Source organism: Megachile rotundata, chromosome 13 (assembly GCF_050947335.1).
Source record: "Megachile rotundata isolate GNS110a chromosome 13, iyMegRotu1, whole genome shotgun sequence".
In the NCBI taxonomy this organism is placed as follows: Eukaryota; Metazoa; Arthropoda; class Insecta; order Hymenoptera; family Megachilidae; genus Megachile; species Megachile rotundata.
The window spans coordinates 5,043,376-5,067,287 of record NC_134995.1 but is presented as its reverse complement, the minus strand read 5'-3'; the positions used below and the strand labels follow the sequence as shown (position 1 = coordinate 5,067,287).

The 23,912-nt window shown below is 30.7% G+C and overlaps 1 protein-coding gene across 22 annotated transcripts in view; it reads left to right on the top strand.

Moving 5' to 3' along the window:
- Window positions 1–23,912, top strand: part of LOC100878549 (uncharacterized) — a 362,753-nt gene that overhangs the window by 262,742 nt on the left and 76,099 nt on the right. For 18 of the 22 annotated variants that reach the window (XM_076539120.1, XM_076539115.1, XM_076539117.1 and 15 more), the window contains 3 exons: window positions 12,741–12,820; window positions 15,683–15,718; window positions 16,994–17,029. In XM_076539120.1, the coding sequence (XP_076395235.1) occupies window positions 12,741–12,820; window positions 15,683–15,718; window positions 16,994–17,029 (152 nt within the window). The remainder of the gene's footprint in view (window positions 1–12,740; window positions 12,821–15,682; window positions 15,719–16,993; window positions 17,030–23,912) is intronic. The other 4 variants (XM_076539118.1, XM_076539116.1, XM_076539127.1 and 1 more) reach the window with 1 other exon arrangement.

The following is a 23,912-nucleotide window of genomic DNA, read 5'->3' as shown; positions in this document are numbered from 1 at the left end:
TTAATATGATTTGTCAGTTTCAAATTAACAAACCACAATTTAATTAATTTAACTTGTCACTATTAATTAAGAAATTACGGTTCAATTAAATTAACTCATCAATTTCAAAATTTTATTTTAATTGAACACCCTTTGGAATAACAGTTAACCTTCAATTGTCAATTAATATTTAAAATCGAATATCACAAATTAATTCTTTATTTAATAGTACATTATTATGACAAACAAAAAATTGAAAATTATTTTTTAATTGAAGTTCTAATTTCTTAAAATTTCCTTCTTAGTAGTAAATTTATTATTTTTTCAATTTTTTGTAACTTGAAATTTAAATTGAATCTAAAAAAAATTTTCTTCCAAATTCTTTTCTATTTTCAAACACCTTTATTGTTATTATGAATACTCGTATACATTTCCAAAAATTGAAAGCAAATCAAATTAGTTCACAAAATTGTACATCCTTTCATATTGAATAATTACACTCATACAGAATTATTGTAAATTCTAATGCAACACGTGAATTGTAATTAATAATATTGTGTATTCGAATAATATTTCAATTATAAAGTGAATCATATTTTATAATTTTATTATAGAAACTGTGAAGTTCTACAATATACAATATGTTCAGGTTTAATATCAATGGAATAAAAAGAGTACATAACCATATTTAAACTTTATAATATAAGGAGATAATACGAAATATAATTAACACAGACTAATATAATAATATGAAAGAAAAACTATCTAAACTACTACCGCACATCTTCGCTTTCTAGAAAAAGTATAGCCAAAAACCGGCACGCGTCGAACTTATGAAATTAAAAATCCCTATATTCGTTCTGCTGCCAATCTAATGTCTAAATGGGGCGAACAACTCTCTTCACAATAAACAAAGTAAATAATAAATAATTCACAATTTACTTGTCACATCATAAATCTTGCCACGTAAAAAACGCAGTGAAATCACAGAAATGCCGAAAAGGGGCCAAACAACGCAATCACTTAAACCCTTTTTTTACATTTTCCCAGGAAACGGCGCTTAAAGTTAGCTACCATTTTGTACACCGTAAAGTAGCGGTAACCCTCAGGTTATTTAGCCCGGGGATAAAATATGTGACGGTTCACAAGAATAGAATACAAAGGGTCCATGGAAGTTTGAAGTATCCCGATTAAGAAATCCGACGTGACAGTGGGTCGGCGGAGGGCAAGTAACGAGCAATCGGCGAAACCAGTCGGTTCCCAAAGGATCGTAGCTCGTACCTGGTGTCAGAGAAGATCCCCTTTTGTATCGGTCGCTCATTTTCCGGCCGCCTGAAGCTATTCTGTAAACGAAAACGAAGTGTCGTTAGTTCAGTGCGAATGCGTACACGCCTTAGTCCCTTGCCCTCGGAACGCTGCCAAAGCGTCGCGTTAATCTCGTTCTTATTCGCGCGTAAGACTTTCACGGAGGGTCGACCATGTTCCCCTACCGCGCCTCTTCCTTAGGGACCGTCTACACTGTGCCAGTAAGCGGTGCTAGTAGCTTTGCCAGTAGGTAGTCGAGTTTTTGCCTTTCTCACTTTGCATGTACCAGATCATTGTAATAAGAAGATAAGATAAAGAAGAAATAACTTTTTTAGAGGACTTTTGAGAACTTAAAAATTTGGAGGTGTGGAGGGATTTGGGGATTTAGGAATTTGAGAATTTAGCGATTTGGGAATCTGGTCTTAAGGGATTTTAGGAGTTAGGAATTTGGATATTTGGGAATGCAGGGATTTAGGGATGTAAAAATTTGATAATGTAGGAATTTGGGGATGTAAAATTGAATGATGTGATTTCTAAATGTAAGAATTCGGTAATGTGAGGATTTGGAGATGTAGGAATTTGAGAACATAGAAATTTAGAGATGTAGCAATTTGGGAACGTAAGAATTTTGTGATGTAGGGATTTGGGTATATAAGGATTTGGATATATAGGGATTTGAAGATATAGAGATTTGGGGATGTAGCAATTTGGAGACGTAAGAAATTTAGAGATGTAGCAATTTGGAGACGTAAGAATTTAGTGATGTAGAGATTTGAGGATATAGGGATTTGGATATGTGTAGGGATTTGAAAATATAGGGATGTGGGGATGTAAACACTTGCGAATGCAGGGATTTAGGATTGTAAGGATTTGGCAATGCAGGGACTGCAAAATTGAGAAATTTGGGAATTTTGCGATTGTGGGGTTTAAATATTTGGAGACTCAGAGATTTACGAATGTAGGGATTTGGAGATTTCGCAAAAAAAATAATTTGTTTCCTTCTTTATCTTCTTTTTCCAACAATAGACCTGGTACAATCAAAACAAAAAACCTAAAAATTTATGTACCTGCTGGCAAAGTTACTAGCGCCATATACTGGTGTAATGTGGACGCTCCTTTAGGGAATAACTGTTCCAGCCGAGAGAAACGGGGATGCTACGGCGCCTTGTACACTCGTATACAACGTAAGGTTTCGATAAGAACACATATGTAAATTTTACAATTTTTAAAATAGTGGGTCACTAAATTCCTAGATTCCCATATGCTTATATCACCTGATTCCTATTATGCTTAAATCCTTACTATCTCGTATCTGCAACTCCCTAAATCTTCAGACCCATATCTGTAATTTAATAAAACCCTAGACTCGCGTGGATCACTAAATCCCAAAGGTTCCATAGTCCTACCCCTCAAGTTCTTCATCCTCAATTGTTGAGGTCCAGAAACAATCCCCAAAAATGAACGAGTCTCTCCTTTGTTGTCGCATATTCCCTAGGGAAGCTAGATTTGTTGTTGACTGTACACCATGAAACGAGTCGAGTATTTTCGTCGTGTCTAGACCACAAGGTTTCTTCTTCCTTGTCGTCTTCTTCCTCTCCTCGCGTTTCCTTCTACAGCTCCCACAGGCCCGCTCGTACCCGCTCGACTACGGGCAGGAGAGCAATTCATCTCCTCGCGGAGCACCATCTTTTAAACCGGAAATAGCGGACACTTGCGGCTTGCGAAGTTTCAGCACAGATGAGAACACCGATCTGAACGTCCCGCTTTTTCCTATAACTTTCCTCGTTATTCGTCGGGATCCACCACACCGTGTTTCTGTTCATCGTTTGCGGTTCGAACACGATTCTAACAAGGATAGCTTCCGGTCTGACCAATTCAGATTTTAATGAGCTCTGTTGATAAGTCATGTTAGTAGAAGTTTTCGTGTACGTGGTTGTCAACGTAAACGGTCAATAAGTTATTTATGGTTGAATGCCTGATCGGATTTATCTTTGACAGCCATTTTGAAATGAAACAGCATGGAGCAGTTCATTGAACACTGTCGGATCAGACTGATATAATGTGTGATTGTATTAGTAGAATTATGATGTTTATAATTATGCTTTGATTAAGAAACAATATGTACACATTTGTTAAAGATTGAAGTGCTAATATGTGTCGTGTTGCAACAGTCATTTTTAAGAATTACCACGAATTAATTCATTGGACAATGAATATAGTGATGTATTAATGGAACTGTGATGTTTACAATTATGTTTTCAATAAGAAAAAACATATATGACACTTTATTAAAGGTTGAAGTTTTGATGTGGTTTATCTGCCGTGCTGTGGCAGCCATTTTGAAATAAAATAGCATGGAGCAGTCATATAACATCCAAGCATATCATTGACTTAAATAACAAAAATGTTTTTATTGAAGTACAGTCAAGAAATCGTAAATCTCTACCAATTCGAATTTCAAATAACATTCATTATAAGGATTCATAATAAATTGTGAACAGTTTACGAAAATCTTCTTGAGTTAATAAATTCACGTGGTTGTTGAAATCGCTTCACTCAGACAATTGTGAGATTGCGAGCCGCAATCGTAACAATAAAGGAAACGCAATTTAATTTAAAACAAACATAATATGGTTGCAAATAATTTTTCAGAAATTAATTCCAATTTCTCATATTTCTCGCAAAACCTAGTAATTTGAACACTGGTAATGAAACATTCAATTCCATCAATTTTATTGTATTTAAACTTTTATGAGGAGAAAAAGCTAGGTGGAAGGTAAAAAAACCAAAGAAACGTTGGAAAGAGAAAGGAGGTGTAGGGCAAAGTAGGAACAGTGAAGCGAAGTGGAAAATATAAAAGGAAACAGGAGGAAAATAGCTGCTTTGCCAAGAGACTTTCTTTTCTAGTTAGTTAAGTTTATTTAGTTTTCTGTAAGTACGACGATCGATTGCCTTCGTTCTCGTACTTGTATCGTCCATGTCGGAGGTTTGTTCTTGCTCTACCCTTTATCCTTGCCTCCTCTTCTTCCATTCCATTTAAAGCCACTACCATCCTGCCTTATCGTTCTTATTTTTCTTGTTGCGCACTGTGTTCGTAATAGCAGAGAGTATCAAACAGATGTCTTCATTGGTTTCGCCGTGTTCGTTGTTGATGATAATCCCGCGTTGGGCGGATGCATGTGCACACAAACATACCATTTGCTTCTCGTTTACCTTCATTTTCTTCCTCGTGTTCTTCTTTTGTTTTTTCCCCTAAGAAAGAACACTTTAAAACTGTACCTGATGACAGTGATGGTGATAAAAGGATGAACGGATACAGTCTCTCGCGAAAGTATTCAATTTGCATCCCATACTGTTATCACATGAAATACGGTTATTAAACGCACATTTACTAGCAAAACACGATGAGACGCACAATTTCATTTTGGGGGATCATCTTTTTAACTATTTTTTCATACAAATAGCATTCAATAGAAGAGCTATTTATGTTGATAATAGGGCAAGTCCACTTGTTTTATTGCGAGATGTTTAAGAGTTTCAAAAAATTGAAAATATTGTTCGGTACTAATATTATGCGTTTCATAGTTTTTCTTCCATCACTCAAGTATTAGGGAGTTTCAAGTATTTTCTCTATAGATTACTTACAGATGAAAATATCATATCAATTTTTATCTATCGGGAGTGGTAACACTACCGAGTGTTATCCACACGCATGCGATATACTAATTATCAAATTTGCTGGTTGGCTCACTAGAGCCAGTTGTAAATGTAATGTAAATAATAATAAAAAAAAAAAAATTTTTATCTATTGTTATCATTATCTTCGTTTCTTTCAAAAACGGACTTGCCCCACTTTCAAAACGGTTCAAATATAAACGAAATGCAATATTAAGTATCAAAATCTACTAAAAAATGCGTGTAATATTGGTTAGGCTAAATATTCAGTCGTACCGAGAGTGTACAACTCAGTTATTTTTACCTGGTTTTAAATGTCGACGAAGTGAAATTTGGTAAAAGAAACTACAACCGTGTCAGAAAATTGGACGGTCACTAACTATTGGGGATCGACATTAACACAAGTATATTGTATGATTGTAACAGAGAATCGTAAAACGTCTGCAATACTACCAGTTGTAAAGGAACACGTTAGTATCGAAAGTGAAATTCACACGAACCGCTTCAAAAGTTATACAGAACTCGATGTAAAAGGCTATATACACAAGAGTATTATCGCAGTAAAGAGTTCGTAGGCAAGTATGATTCATTTTGAATTTCAGCTAGATTATCAAATTTCGGTGAAACTTTGACTGAATGAAATTTTGTAAACGTTAGTTAGCGAATCATACTGGCGTTCTGCAAAAGACTGTATGAAAGTACGAGAATATTTTGATTACAGTTTGTACTTCAACTGTGTAAATATTTATAGTGACAATTTTGTCGCCGAAATAATTATCTAACGGCATTTTTAGTGGACACGATTCGAACACACGTGTTTTATGAAATAATATAATTTACCTAATTATCATATTAAAGTAAGCTATGTAGTATTCTAAAACTACCTAACCTTAACAACGAATAACTTTTAAACCAACGGATTGTGAAACTAAAAATAATTATATTTCATCTATATTTATAATACTATTATATTATGTAAGGAAAGTTAAATAAAATGATGCTGCAAAACGAAGTTCAGTCCCAAATACTAATACAAATCAGGATGCGAACATATGGGAATGTGAAAAACCTGTGTGAAATCTGAGAAATCTGAGAAATATGAAAAATCTGAGACATCTGAGAAATGCAAGTAAAAATGAAATCTAATATTATGTAATATACGCGTAGCTAGCATCAAAGGTGGTTAAGCTAGGTATACAAATATATTAATTCGAAACTAACTCATATGTTTGAACACCTCAATGACCAAATGTATAATCTATGTTTACGTTCGATGTTGCACTATATACGTTGTTCCTGTTCTAATTTATTTTCAAAATTCGCACATTTTTTAAATTGTAATAATACGTTGAAAATACGAGTTCAGCATGTGTATTTCATTTGTTAGCAATAAGAGATATAAATAGTATATCAGTGTTTTACAATAATGAACGCAAACAAATGAAACTTTATAACGTACATAATTATAGAAGCTTAAAATAATTTTTAGAACGCTTTCACAATAACTTTAATGTATAAAAATTCATTTTACACCTAAAAATATAAGTAGAATAAAACATACATTTTGCATCTAAAAATAAAAATAAATTAAGATTAAGTTGTTGCAATATATCGCGAAAAATTAGAATATCCTGCTTCGGTTAGAATATAAGAGTTGTTTAAGATAAGAAAGTTCAAATTGTTGTTTAAAGAAGGTATCATATATCTAGGAACGGAAATTGAGATAACAATAAGCAAACTTTCAAGTAGTATAAGCACATTATGCTAAGTAACATGTTTATTTGAAAATGTAAGTTTAATATTCTCGTTTCAAACATTGCCAGAACAGTCGTATCGTTAAAACTAAACGAACAAGTTATGTCTCGCTAACAGAAGTATCCATATTCTCCAAAGTATGTTTCAATACATTTAACTCTGTAACTAAAGTCTGTAAAACGTATCTCGTTAATTTTTGCATGGTACTAAAGCTTTGTTGTTTATTTTAACAATTATTCGGGTATGAAAAGTGAAAAGAAATAAATAACAAACGATTTTTTATGCTTCATAATCTCAGCCACTGTGCAGTAATTCACATGACCGATTAATTCATTTTGCGCATTAAATTTTGTATTAAAATTAATTTTTATTAGTTTTTCATACTCTACAGAGTTATTTAACGAACCTTATTTGTCGGTAAATTGTTTTTTTACGTTACAATAAAAGACTGTGATCCACCTGGCAGCTCGCCAGGTTGGCTGTGAATTCAATCTAAAAATTAAATTTCGTATCGAAACCAATTACATTTTATATTCAGTATCGTAATGTATTATTTACGATATAGTTTCGATTTTTTGAAGCGTCCAAAATGATTCTTACGGTGAATATTATATTACCTTTATATAGGTGATGCTTAAATTTTCATACACAACTAATATTAAAAATGTTGTTATGAACAGAATTAATTTATCAACCTTAATGATTCTTAACCTTTTGCCATATTTTGATATGTGCGGCTCATGTCTCACACATAATATACGATAAATATTTGAATTTTTAATACGTTTTAATTTCAATCATAATTTATAGCTAGACATAACCTGGCAAATAAATTATACCGAAGATTAATAAATATATTTCGCTCACAGTCAACATCGTTGTAGCTAATAAGTAGATGCAACATTAAGGTAAGAGCACCAGTAGTTGACACTGTATCAGTATTTGCCAATTTTTCAAAAAAAGTAAATAAATAAGGAAACCACAAGTTGAAATACATCAAACCTTATTAATCTGTATACTGTCACGCTTCAGTGGCTTAATTCCGAACTATTGTGCATATCCGCCATTCAAAAATGTAATAGCAACTTATTAATCAAACTTGCCCACGGCTCTTACGATTTTTCAGTGTTTTCTTATATAAATCGCTAAGGATTTGGTTAAAATGTAAGTATGGCAAGTTTGTATTATTTAATCATTGTAAGTAAAAAAGGCATTCGTTTATGTTGTTTGAAACTTAGAAAGAGGTTTAATTGTTAAAATTGGCAACAAACAATGCTAAATTGTCTAAATCACTCCGTGTCAACTACTGAAACTTGTAATGGTCTATTATTCAGTAATTGACACGGGGCGACAACTATTAAATTACTACGTGTCAACTACTGACTTTGTTCCTCTGTCAATTTTGAGATGCCTCCTACGTAACTTCAGAAATTATACAGAAAAGACTATGCAAGCGGCTCTGGAAGATGTTCGGCTCCATAAAACTCCGTATAAAACGGTAGCTAGGAAATTTAGTGTTCCAAGGGTAACTTTAAAATACAAGGTTGAAGGCAAACATCCAATTAAAAGCAAAATGGGCCCAGCCAGAGTATTGACTGATGCAGAAGAAAGCGCAATAAAAACTGATATGAGGATACCTCCGATATGTGGAGTGTTCAAACTCTTCATATTAAATATTTATTATTAACTCTTCATATTAACCCTTAATTATTAAATATTTTTTTTGTAAACTTACTCAAGAATAATCTTTTTTAAATGTTCAAAAAAATTCTGTATTCACACATTATCAAGCCTAGTTCATTAATTGGATTTTCTCCCTATGTCAACTACTGAAACAAAAGGATGTCAACTACTAAATTTTCTGTTTTCGCTGGGTCTTAACTATTGAATCAAATTTTACGTTTAAAAGAAAAAAAGAAAAAAATTGACAATCGCCATCAGGAATGAATACTTGTAATATAATAGAAGAATAGTTTGTACAGCGACTGCTAATCATAAATTTTCCATAAAGTGAACTTAGCCTGAGCTATGTGAGCAAATAGACAAAAAATTCCTTAAAGTGTCAACTACTGGTACCTTTACCTTAATATAAAAAAAACCTAATCTTTTTACCTGCTTCAACAGTGAACGTGTTAATGAGCAATAATTTCAATCACTGTCACCTAAAAAAGGAAGTCTATAACACGTAGAAAATTGTTTGTCAAGTTTTTCGTACATCGCTGACCTCGGCGAGGAATTGTTTTTCAACTTCCCTCAATATCTGCCAATATCGACCCTCAAACTTTCCTTGTTAGCACGTTTCTTATTTCATCCTTCTTTCTCGTCAGCTGGCGAGAAGATTTATATCCGTGGCCTGGATTGTAAAAAAGTTCACGGAAGTTACTTCACGCCCGACTAATATTGCTCATTTCGACAATCCCCTCTTTCTGCTCCAATTTTTTGTCGTTTCCCTTCTCCATTACCGTCTGTGCGTTTTATTTTCTGCGAAAAGTATTCTTCAATATTCGGCCCATCACCCCCCGACGATAAATGGAAAATGAGAGAGTAGCTAAACAATCAAAGCCCGTACCAATGTCCGAGCCTGTTCGATCAGCTCGGAAATTTATCTCGAGTGAAATATTCTCTGAGAGAAACTCCCAAACATCACGCTTGCCTCTGCCGGAAATCAGTATAACACACGCAGCGTGTACAGAAGGCAGAGCAAATAAAAAGAGAATTTCCTATCAGGCACGTTCCACCATTGTTTTGATCCTGTAATATGAAACGAACGTTCAATTATTTTATTGGAAATTGCTTGACCTCTAAACACATTATTGCCACTCGGTAACGCATCCAAAATGGCAACCATATAATGTTTACTATGTTGAATACAGAAAGCTGTCAGTTGCATTTTTTATGTAAAATAGCTTAAGTTATTGCATTATAAAGATAAGTTTAAGTTAAAGTAATAGCAAGGTTCTTCTTTTTTGATACTAGGATGTTTGTTTAAAGCAATTTCGAAAAAGTAATAAATTGATTTGAAAATTATGCAATGTAAATAATACGTTTAATCTGTTCACACTAAATAATACATTTAATAATAATTAACATGTAATACTAAGTATGTATTATACTGCAATAATTATTAAAAGAATCGATGTTTTAATAAACTTTTCATCGAATTACCGAAAAAAACTTCTATTATTATTTTAAGCTTATTTCAATTGTTCGTACTAATTCATTTCGTGAAATACAAAAGTTTCCTAGAAACTCAAGCTCGTTGAAATATTCGTCGTAAAAAAGCAACTAAAAGTGAACAACAGAATTGATCCGTAAACAAGTTACATTTGACCACAAAAAGTTGAGCAACGATGTTAGCACCACGTGTTTCGGTCGCGTTAACAACAATAATTGCACGAGCACGATAAAACGAAAAAGTTGTTGGAGAGCGTTAAAAGCGTTTCAAATAATTTTTTCGCTTCGCTATATTCCACTTTACGCGAAAATGCGTTTACAAGAAACTTCGTTATCCGACAGACACAGGGACAAACCTGAAGCGTCCCTCGAAATTACACGCACCCCTGAAATCGATCGATTTCCCGTTGCATAACGGCGCAAGTTCGCGTCAATTTTCAAAAATATCTTTGACGCGGGACAACGAACAAGAGAAGTAACTTTGTTTCGGGTTCGATCTAGTTGTTTCGTTCCTTGCTTCAGGTCCGTTGTTACCGTCTCTTCTTTTGCGAGCCGTATTTCGCTCTCGCGTCGCTGAAAACTCATTTCCACCCTTTTGTCGCCACCCAAAGCTGAACAGATTTCGTTTGAAATTAAAATGAGAAATAGCTATTCGAAATAATATTTCGTTCCATTATTTCCGATAGCACCGTTATCTACGAATATAAAGGAATTATTCATGAACAATTTCATTACTTCGTTTCAATTTCGATTAACGATTTTTTACACACAAAGTGACATTTTATTTAATGTAACGCTTCAACCCCTTTTTCGAGCTTTTTCCAGATCTTTTTATTACAATTTGCATGTTAAAAGAAGGAATTTAGTTACAAAGTTTAATACTTATCTTTAATATTATTACATATTATATAAGGTTAGAAGAAAATTTTTTTAACGATAATTAAAAGATAGTTTTATTCTATTCTTGAATTTAAGTACAGTCAAGAATTTTTAATGTAAATAAAAAGTATTGTAATAAACAAGTATTTGAAGAAAATCCAGAAAATTTTTAAATTATCAAATTTAAAAATACTTAAGTTCAAATGCCTAATTTGTCAAATTACAATAAACAATAAAAAATTATTTATCGATAAACTATTAATTTCAGAAATGATTAAATTGAACTATTTTCTTCAAATTATCATATTATTGTTCCGATCATTTTGTTTCTATATTTTCTCCGACTAATTACAAATTAGTAACCATAAATAAGTAAAAGGCAAATACAATTGAAACAGAGATACAACAGAAAGATTTTATTTCGAAAAGTTTCTACAGGCATTTGCTTTAAACAAAACTCTTCGGGAAGTCTTTTAATAGCAGATTTCTGTTTGAAACCGTTTCATGTAGTTACAAAAAGGAATAATGGTTCTCCAAGTTATAAGCCCTGTCTCATCCAAAGCGAATGTCCATAAACGAAAAAAAGAAATTAATAATGGTTCCGCTAACACAGAGAATGGCAGCGGAGTGTTATTCTTGAGAAAAATGTCTCTTATAATGGAGGATCCCGAATCCGGAAATTAAAAAAATTATGGAGCTTTGTGATTATGCAGGAGATACTCTTTTAATAACAATGCAATTTCTTTGGTTATTTATTTTCAGACTGAGGGTTGAAAATCTCCTAAATATTTCAACCGAATCTGTTAAAAAAAACTTCGTTAATAAATGTTTGTTTTGCGTAATTATATTGTAATAATATAATATTTATGTACAGACAAATTTTAGAGTAGGAAATTTTTGTCGAAATCTTAGGGTAGAAAAGTTTCAATTTTATATTAAATATAATTTAATTCAAAATTGCAAATATTGTGTGGAAATAACGTATTGATATTTCACGCTGAAATACAATTATTTTACTTTTTTTTATTTATTTATACAAAGTGGAATTCCATGCTCATTGTAGATTAAAACGTAATTGGTGAATGATAATAAATAAATCAAAAACTAATTTGTAAATGACAGTATAAATCTACATTTAACTGATAATTTGAAATCCCAACAGTTTTGACAATTATTTGCATTCAAACGAAAAGAAGACATAACACCTTTTGCTTGAAATCGATACGTACAAAATCGCGTTAGTAATTATGTGAAAAAAATTGAAATTAAAAATTCGTGTTGAATTTTCATTTCAATGAAATTAACAAGAATAAATGTATTGGGAAATCGGTACTCAAGTTTGTGTACTTATCGATGTAAGATACCGCTCGATTTTGATCTTCGTATGTTAATAAAATAAAATCTACATATCTCTTCGCTACTGTTTTTCCGATATTATAATTTTTCACACGTATAAAAGTGGGTTATTTAGAATTGCATTTTCAACATTCATAAATCAAGTGTAATTTTTAAAGAAGTTCTTCCAAGTCGTTTTTTTTAAATAATAAATTCATTTAGTCTTTTGAAAGTTATTGTGTTTTTGTGTTATTTTAACCCTTTGCACTCGAAGGTAATTTGATTGTTTGCAAACAGCAACTTTAAAACTTATTTAAAAAGTTAAATGAATTCTTTTAAGGTTATTATTTCTCTACCAATAATTCCCACTATTGTTTGCTTCACTGTGTTTATACATCTCACGTGTCATATTATAGAATCGTTTAAAAAATACTTATTTTAAATTAATGTATTAAATAAAATAGTGACTGAGAGTCACCTCTCGAGCGCAACGGGTTAAATATAATAACCTCCCATGTACCATCAGTCCCTAAAGAAACTAATAAGCAATAATGTCTCAAATAATGTCGTTCGAACGGTGTTCACCCTGCCTTTCGCCGAAGTGCGCGTATCGATTAATTATTTGTTGTTGTTTACAGGTCCTCCCGGTGAGCCAGGTCCTCCCGGAAAAAGGGGGAAAAAAGGGAAAAAGGGTGACCCCGGGGAACCAGGTCCACAGGTGAGTACATCGGTTCCTCCACCGAGACAACCCTCTCCTTTGTCCATCCCGTAGTGCACCCGTCGTGCTCGCACGTGCAGTGTGCGTGTTTCAGAGTGTAGTTCAATGCATGGTGTAGTTGCTAACGGTACCTACGTAGGTTACTCGATTTCATAACTGTCGGTACACACTGTATGCATGCGACAGTCGAACACGCGTCCACGATGATGAAAGAACGAGATAACTGTTGCATTTTATCGAAACGACGCAGTTAATTGGCATACACGCGTATTTGTAATAAGACATATTACGCTGAAAGAAATTAAAAATGATCTCAAGATTTGGGATATAGAAATTTTTGAGTTTGAAGTGGAGGATTTTATATTTCAGGATTGAAGGAGTTACGGGTCTAAGAATTTGGTGATCTAAAGTTTTGGTATCTAGAAAGTTTTGAATCTAAGCATTTGTGGGTTGCAAGATTCTACATTTGTGGATTTAGAGAGTTAGGAGTCTAGGAATTTGGTGATCTAAAGATTTGGTATCTAGAAAGTTTTGAATCTAAGCATTTGTGGGTTGCAAGATTTTACATTTGTGGATTTAGAGAGTTAGGAATCTAGAGAGTTAGGAATCTAGGAATTTGGTGATCTAAAGATTTGGTATCTAGAAATTGGTATCTATCTAAAGATTTTTTCTTGCAATAAATCCATTTATGGATTTAGGAAGTTAAGATCCTAGGAATTTGAGGATCTGGGGATTTGAGGACCTAGAAGTTTACAAATCTAAAAACTTAGGATGTACAATATATAGAAATACGAAGATTTAGGACTCTTGAGATTTGACATTAAAGTCTAGTGAATTTAAAGATACCTTCTCCTAGGTATTTAGTGATCTGTGGATTTTATTTAGAAATTGTATTGGCACTTGTTAACTAGGAATATGATGGTCTATAGACAAACGAATCTAGCAATCTAGCATACGTTAGAACCTAATAATTTGGAAATATATTGTCTTGAAGAATTTCGGATTTGGGAACAGTGAAATTCGAAAATCTCAATATTTAGAAATCCAAGAATTTGGAAAATGGTAAATTCTCACGTTTAAAAATATACAAACCATCACACCTTAATAACAAATTTTCATAGTTATTAATTTTTGAATTTAATCGTACAAATTTTGAGGAATTTTTAATTTTTTGTACACTTGATACCGGCAAGTTTTAATTAATAACTTTTTTGTGACATTTCCAACGGAACCAACTATTTTCCCTGCCATTTCAATCAACTCAACTTTTTCAAAACATTGAAAATAAATTTCCGAATAAACTAATTCCTCTGACATTTTAAAGCAAAAATTGTGGAAATATTAAAAAAGTTTAATCTGGTCGAATTTTAAAATATTTTTGTTCTAAAAAAGTATAAAAACAGTTCTACAATGACTGAATATTTAGGAGCATCTGTGTCACATTTTTGTATGTAAAAATCGATAAAGGTTTATTCAAATGAAAACGCACATCGTCGCAGGAAATGTGATTTCGAAAGAAACTCATTTAAAGTTCTCGAAACGTTTTTTCCGCATACAAATACAACAAATTAAAATAATTTCCAGTTTGAATTTCAATTACGAATAAACCCCATCTTCTAGAATGATTAAATACTGTTTTATTAAAAGAAAAGGATTTGCATTTGTATGCTTTCTACAACGATTTAAATAAACAAATCTAGACACTATTTTCTTTTATTTTCAATAAAATAATTGCACTGTTAAAATTCAATTATAATAACTACATAATAATTGTACAATAAATGAATGCAGCTACTAACAATATTTGTTCTTTTAATTAAATAATTGCATCTTAACGATGCAATTATAATAACTTCACAATAATTGCATAATAAATAAATACAACTACTAAGAATTTTTGTTATTTTTAATCAAATAATTCTAACCTTAAAATGCAGTTATAATAAGTGTGAAATAACTGTATAATATCAGTATACTTATTATGAAGTTATTATAATTGCATCTTAACAATGCATCTTAACGATGCGATTATAATACCTTCATAATAATTGCATAATAAATAAATACAACTACTAAGAATTTTTGTTATTTTTAATCAAATAATTCTAACCTTAAAATGCAGTTATAATAAGTGTGAAATAACTGTATAATATCAGTATATTTATTATGAAGTTATTATAATTGCATCTTAACAATGCATCTTAACGATGCGATTATAATACCTTCATGATAATTGCATAATAAATAAATACAACTACTATATATCTTAGTTTGAATAAAATAATTACACCATTAAAATTCAACTATAATAAATATAACAATATAATAAACAAGTACAATTACCAGTTATCTTTTATTTTCGACAGAATAATCGCAACGGTAAAATGCAATAGTAATATAATCACAGGTACACGTCAACAAAATGCAACTATAATAAATATATATAACAATATAATAAACAAGTACAATTACCAGTTATCTTTTATTTTCGACAGAATAATCGCAACGGTAAAATGCAACAGTATAATCACAGGTATACCTCAACAAAATAAACACAAAAGTGCTCTCAATTTTGCATGTAAAACAGAGCCGAGTTATTTCGTTCTATCTCGCGGGCGCTTAGGTCTCCGTGAAAAACATCATATGCGAGTTGTTGAAAAGTTAACTTGCATATACGTGTGTGAATGCACACGATGAAAATATCCGATCGATTGAAGCATTAAACAGCGTGATACAATTATTAACGGGGTGTGTATCGTGAACACGATTGGTTCGCGAATAATTGCTTTTGCATGAACGCGAAAGTACTTAACCCTTGTCCTGTATAAATGAGTTTTTAATTTGTTATACCCCTTCTTACAGGGTATGGCCGGGGCGGCGGGCAAAAGCGGTTTTCCGGTATATTATTTTGTTATTTTCTTTCCATTCCTCTGTCTTTTTATCTCTCTCTCTCTCTTTCTCTCTCTTTCTCTCTATTCACATCTTTGTTCTTGCATACTCTTCACCATCTCACGTTTTGCACATAACACTAATTCAATTCTCAATTACTGCATTTTATGTAGACTTTTTTGTGTTTCTCTCTTTCTCCATGTTCTTAGAATTTTCCTAATGCTTGCTCTCCAATTTTGCGCAACATCCGCTTCTTTTTATCTCTTAATATTTTACTACATTGTATCAGATTTACGCCTATACATGTATCAGCTGTGAAATTGAAATTCATTTACTTTCAAATATGACGCTTTAGATTGGTTTTCGCCTGCAAAAGCGTGAACTGTCAATAGAGAAATAGTTAAATGAAAATTGATCGAAAACTCTTTGTCGAAGAGGTGCAATTTTGCTTACTATAGTCTGTTATTAACAAAGTGAAAATAAAATTTGTTATTTAATTATAATTATAAGTAGTTTGTGAAGAAACAAATATTTTGTGAACAAATGAACTAATGGGGTTAAAATTATTAAATTTTAATTTGCCTAAATTATTAGGCTAAATTGGAGTATGTTTAGGGTATCAGGGAAAGATCACAAAAATTTTCTGACGAGGCAAACACAAATTTCTAAGTTTCTGAAATTTAGGGAATCAAAAATTGACAGAATCTCCAAAGTCACAAAGTTTCGAAATTCCTAAATACCGAAATCTGAAGATAAATCTAAATTCTTCACTAGACTTGTAAAATTCTAACGTCCCGAAATTTGTCAAAATATTTCAAAATCCTAGTCTCAAAGTTCACAAATTCTAAAATGTCAAAGTGTAAAAACACCAAAATTCAAAAATTAAGTTCTAAAATTTCAAAATCCTAAACTTAATAAAAATCCGAAATGTTGTAATCCTTATTTACCAAAAAATAGAATCCATTTAACGACGTCTATCAACAAAGAAAGAATGAATTGTATTAAAAATGACGAATATTTTGCGAATATAACAACGCGAAGAATCCCGCAGCTGTTAAATACTTAACAAAAATGTATGAAACAAAATTAATGTCATATTTGAAAGCATCTTGTACTATAACGCTCAACAACTCCTCTATTTATCGTATGCTCGCATACGTCCATGTTACACACACAGGGAATGATTATTACATATTTTTAAAGGCTACACAACCTTTTCGATTTTTCACTTTCTTCCATTCTTTGTGCTACCGATCACGCAAACTTACCAGTATATTCTTTCAGGGACCTATCGGGATAGATGGACCAAAAGGTGAACCGGTAAGTTCACGTACAGTTTATGTACCTTAACATTAATTAACTTTATTATATACTGTGATTTATGTTGTACAAAACTTTTATTTTCATAGAAACATAGAGAATGATTTTATATACAATTATATATAATTTATTGTTAAACTATATCTTACTTCATACGTAATATTAAAACAATATATTTTACCCTCTGCGCTCGAGAGGTGACTCTCAGTCACCATTTTATTTAATACAATAATATGAAATATGCATTTTATAAGTCATTCTATAATATGACACGTGTAATGTATAAACATAGTGAAACAAACAATAGTGGAAATTATTAGTAGAGAAATAATAACCTCTAGAAAGTTCATTTAACTTTTTAACTAAATTTTGAAGTTGCTGTTTACAAACAGCCGAATTATCTTCGAGCGCAAAGGGTTAATAATAATGTGTACATATATGTTAAGTAGAAAAATGGAGAAAGAATCTATACATTGTGTACTATGAAATATAGCACTGTTAGAATATATTGTGTGTACTATATTATTATTAAAATGTATTGTATATTCAATACATTGAGGGTGCTAAAATAAGCTATCCATATGTAAAAAAATAGAAACTCGTTTTATACATGTATTATTATTTAAATAATAATATTATATGTTATTAAAATTATTTAATTATGCTGAAATATATTTTGAACTATTTTAAAATTGCAAATTCATGTAGGTAATTACTAGATAGTAATCGTTCATTTAATGTCTTTGTTGTTACTATATATATATGTATATTCTACATAAAAGGTATATATTTTACTAATAAGCACCAGCAAAATGTATTTTTACATGAACATTAATGTAAAACATGAAAGTAACAACAAAAAAATTAAATGACCGATTACTATCTACAAATTACCTACATTAATTTGTAATTTTAAAATAGTTAATGTAATATCAAGTATCTCTGTAGTGAAGGAGTGTGTTCACATTTTATTGACATAACCAGTGTATAAAGAAATAATTCAGACAATAAACGTAACTTTCAAATTGTATGTGATACTGAACAATTAAAAGTAAAAACTTAGGAATGTAACATGCAATACAAGAGTAATAACAAGCAATATATACATAATGTGATATATGGTATTATATTCATTCTTTTTATATAAATCGCATTGTTATTTTTGTATTATTACAGATGTGTTAAAGTGCTTGTTTCATTAAAAGATATGTTGTGAATTACAGTTTGAACATATACTCTTATCTAGATTTGATTAGAATAGAAAAAAAAGATTTGAATAGAAAAACTTAAGTTCGGTAAAGTCAAATTTAACCTTAACGAAAGTTTTAACCTAAATTTTAACGTAAATGATTTTTGAAAATTAACATTAAGTGTATACATTGTACAGTAAAAACCATTAAACTATTAACGGAAAGAAACTAGAAATTGCATCATTCAAATTATTTGAACGACGTAAATAAATAATTATTGCATTAATACTAATGTACATGTCACGCTATAGCTGTTAATTGCGGAGGGAAATGTAAATGAAACCGAGAGATTGTCCCGTGAATTAAATTGAACTGTTTATCGTTTAATGGCCCGATACAGCTCTATCTATAAATTGTGTATTGATAGGCTATGTAAATTAGGATCAGGTATTTGATGCGGTAATAACAAAGCTTTATAATAATACAGAAATTATATCTATTTCTGCAACAAACCTAACCTAACCGTTATACCTATTTCTGTAACGAAAGTTGCAAATAACAGAAATTTTATTGCTTATCATTATTTAAAAAATGAATAAAGCAAAAATTAACAAACTTAACCTAACCTAACCGTTATATCTCTTTCTGCAACAAAAGTTGCAAATAACAGAAATTTTATTGCTTATTATTTAAAAAATTAATAAAGCAAAAATTAACAAACCTAACCTAACCTAACCGTTATATCTCTTTCTGCAACAAGAGTTGCAAATAACAGAAATTTTATTGCTTATCATTATTTAAAAAATGAATAAAACAATATCTTACGTTTTTAATAAATCAAATGAAAAATTGAAATCAGCGAAACACATACACTTTCACAAGATAAATTAATGATTATAAATATCGATAATGGATACGATTTTAAACGAAATCTTGATTGCACAAAAATACAGTATAATAAACTATAAATTTCTATATATAAATGGTTACTGTATATTATATTTGATATGACTTTATTTTAACCTAACGTTAATTAATCAATACACAGAGGGAATATACAGTGAAGGACAAAAGTATTCGTACACCTGAAATATAGAAATAAAAAGAACAATATTTTCTATACTATTAAATATACTTAATTATATCTGTATATTAAACGTTACACTTACAGCAACAAATGGTCCAGCACCGAAGGCAATAACACCATGTAATAACTTAAAATGATTTAAAATTCACGAAATTGGAAGAAAACGCCGGGTCAAAAGTATTCGTACACTTAATTATTGCTACAATCATTTTAGCAGGATTTTTATAAATTAACATTTTATACGATAACCCTTCCGGCGAATCATTTCACGTAATATATCGGGCATTGATAGCACCAAATTTTTAACGAAGGCAGGTTCTACATCACACCATTATCTTTTTAATATTTCTGTCAAGTGCTTTTTCGACTTTATATCATGTTTTCGCACATTTTTTTCTAGTTTCGCCCATACATATTTGATAGGATTTAAGTGAAACAATTGTGGAGGAGTTGCTAATCTGTGGGGAGTATTGGTATTAACAACCACTGACGTACTATACACATACACTACCGTCCATAAGTATCCGGACACAAGCGAAATATGCATTCACGTTGCATGAAAGTTATTCAAGTATCTGCAACAGTAACTAAAATCGTTTTTTTTTCTGCGAAGGTCAGAATACTGGACCGTTTTTCGATTGATAATTCTCGTTTGGAACTCATATCTCGATGGAAAAGAAGCTACAGACGAACTAAACCGAAACTGTCGAGTGCGTAGCGTTACCTCCATTCTTATCTCCATTGAGGGAACCTAAACATCTACCAACAGTTTGCAAACACTTGAAACATATCGAAGAACCCTCTGAATACGTTCTGCACCATAGAAATGAAACACAGTAGAAATTTAAATTTTTTTTAGAATCGAAAGCGTTTCATTAGATTCACAAATTTGGACTTTGTACTTCTGGACATGAATTTTACTTTCACACTTTCATTATATAATTTGTACTTAAAAATTAATTTTATTACGTTATGACACCTCAAAAAAGATAATAATAATTATTACAAATGATATGATAACCCTAAATACCTTTCGTACAAAGTTCAACCATGTTTTATGTAACGAAACCAAGTGTCCGGATACTTATGGACGGTAGTGTAAGTAGGCTGTATGTTTCACGTCAGAGTCTTGCTGAAAATAAAATTCATCTAATTAATTCTAATTCATCTGCACTGTTTTGTAAATTTTCTTTTAAAATATTTAAATATAAATGTTTATCCATTATTTTATCTATTATTACTAAATTGCCGCCTCCAGAAGCTGCAATACATCACATTTCGACCTCTGTATTTCGTCGTCGATGGCATATTTTTGAAATCCAATTCAGTATTAGCTTTCCGCCCTACTTTTTTACTACCGTCCGATTCAAAAATATTAAATTTTAACTCTTCGGAAAAATACTACGTATTCACAGAATTCGTCGCTAGCATGTATTTTTCTGCAAATTCTAATCTCTTTTCTATTTATTTTACTTATGTGTGGTTTCTTTCGTGCAATTCTACTGTTATATCCGGCCCGGTGCAGCACTCTTCATACTATTTTATGGCGAACTTATTGCCTTCGATTTTAGGTAATTTGCTGCTGTAAGTATTATGTATAATATACAGCTATATATAATTAAATATACTTAATAACATAGAAAATATTGTTCTTATTTCTATATTTCAAGTGTACAAATACTTTTATCCTCCACTGTATATCCTCTTTCAATTTGATTCAGTATAATTTATTAATTTCTTCAACGTACCTTAATGAATATTTTTAATATTCTTTGTAGATATGTTTCAATTTTTCTTACTAAAGTTTTCACTTTATTAAACTTATTAAATTTTTCATTTCTTACTTATTAGACGTTTTGCTTTTTGCTTTTCACTCTTCACAAATTAAGTTCATAAACAACAAATGTGTGATATATCGGTCTTTCATTACTCATTAAGTACATTTTAACATTAATATATTATTATGATACATTACTACGGATCTTCCCTAGGGAAAATGGTGACGTACAGAGCACTACACTCGCCTCGAGCGTTATCATATAAATATATTATGCTAGATAATGGTATAGTATTATCCAGCATAATATCTAGCTATAATGTATAATTATACACTTCAAAGCTGAAAGGACTATGTATAAATCTAGTGTTCAAAAAGTGTCAATATGTAATCATTAATTAAATGAATTTCTACTCAAAATTAAAATTTCAGATTTATTTAAAATGACGAATACTTATTTATGTGTACAGATCATTTTAAGTATAACAAAATGCTGGTACATGATATACAATGCACAATACAACTAATATTAAGATTATGACAATTTATAATAATAATATTTAAAATTAAGGTGAAGTGGGGTAAGTTTGTATATCCAAGTTGCAATATTAAAATGGACAAAAAAACTTGAAATGTTATGGCAATTACTATTATGCAATTGTTGACTATGTAAATTATACTCTAAATTCACCTTGTAAGGTTTTAAATTTTTTTAAACTGAATGAAACAAGACTTAAAAGATAACAGAAATCTTGATATCTTTAATGAGAATCAAACGAATTAATGGCACATTTACTGAACTAAACATATAAATGAAATTCAAAAAATGTTAAATTGAGTCTTCCTAGAATATTATATTTGGATTAAAAATTGTGAACAACATCTTAAAATACAACCAGAAATGAACTTAAGGTTAAGTGGTATAAGTTCATAAACGAGGCAAGTGCGTATACCGACTACTTTTATTACAATATGAGCGTAATTTTTCCATTTAGTATGTTTGTTTCCTTGTTTTGTTTCACTATATCCCCTTTTATATTTCAGCTAAGAGTACTTGTTTGCAGTATAGAGTACTTGCATAATGCAGTAAAGCATTTTATAGCAGATTTGCTAATAATTCTGCTCTTACCCCATTGCACATAAAATAAAATTTCAAAGTATTTAACTTCAAGTTATGCTCTTACCCCATTTTCGGGGAAAATGCAGAGTAGTTGACATTTTAAACAATTTCCTATCAAAATCAAAATGTACAAGGAAAATTCAGATCCTAGTTAATATTAATTAAATAGTAGTAATTGTGCAAAGCGTTCGATATCGACAGCGTTAAGTATTTACATAGCAGACTGAAAATACTTACGTCTAAGTACCAACTTTACAAAAACCAGTCTGCACTTACCCCACTTCACCTTATATAAATTTCGAAAGTAATAATTTGTACTGATGACTTAGTTTCGATACACAACTAAAAAGTGATGATATAAATATTAATGAGCATTTCGAGAGTTAGCGCGTGAATGATGGGGTTTCCTCCTCTTGTATCGCCATTTTCTCTAGAGATCCGTACTCGATACTATGCCATACATATTAGATGACGCTTCGATCACTAAGTTTAACCTATCAACCAAGATCCTTCATATACGTAGAATATAAAATATACTCTTTATTCTTTATATATATAAACCCTTTTTTCAAACACACCATTTCAAGAAAAATCAATTTTTATAGCAAGTTTTGAATTATTAGTTTCAAAGACATTTTGTGCTCTTATAGCTGAATTAACACAAAAGGAATTTACAGACTTTCCCGAATAAAATATCACTAAATTTTTAATACTTGGAAATGGTACTTAAAATATTCCAAGCTTTCCTCACCTTTTTCAGCTTATTTTCAAAATTAAGATTTCAAGAGAAAATTTTAACAAAGCACGCGCTAGAGCAAATATTTCTGGTAAGGATAGCATCAAGGAAAGCTATAGAGGCGTGTTTTGTTTTCAGGATAGAAGCGAGATTGTTTGGCAGAACAATGGTGGCAGTGGTACTCATTGTCGATGGTCGTTTTGCAGGTGTAGTTTTATTTTACGATTACCGAAACAAACAGTTATTTATACAGAGGCCACGAAATTATTGACATAATATTATTAACTAGGTTTTTTTGTCCATGGTGGATCTAATACTTTAGCTTCAATAAATTACTAAGATCAAAACTGCCTAAAATTACGAGTTAAACATACAAAAGTATTTTGAATTAAAGTTGTTCGACATTAGATATGCCTGAAATTAAAATTGCAATAGGAATGTCAAATTCCAACATACTTATATTATAAATAAAAATATAAACAAAAATTAGCAAAAATTAGAAAAAATACTAAATTGCTAAATTAGCAAAACACCGATGAAAAATGTTACTTACGCAGATGTTTAAAAACTAACATAATAATAAAATCAACATTATTCGATAAATTAAAATTACGTAAATATTATTACAAATTATATAAAACGACTAATTTATAAATTGTTACAATAATAAAGCCACAAATTAAACTAATCACTAATCTATTAAATTGAAACTAGTAAATTAATCTTTTCATTTTATATGAAGCTGAATTCATTTTATGACTCGACTATATTTAAATGTAACATTTCTATTGTTAATAGTAAACCAATCATTCATTTTCTAATACAACTAATTTTGGTTAGTTCTATCAATTTTCATTTTATAACTTTCATAATTGTAACAAGAAAATTATTGTATGTTTTGTTTCTAACCTCTTACATATTGCATTTTATTCTAAATATTATAGTAATAAATAATGTGATATTAAAATACTTT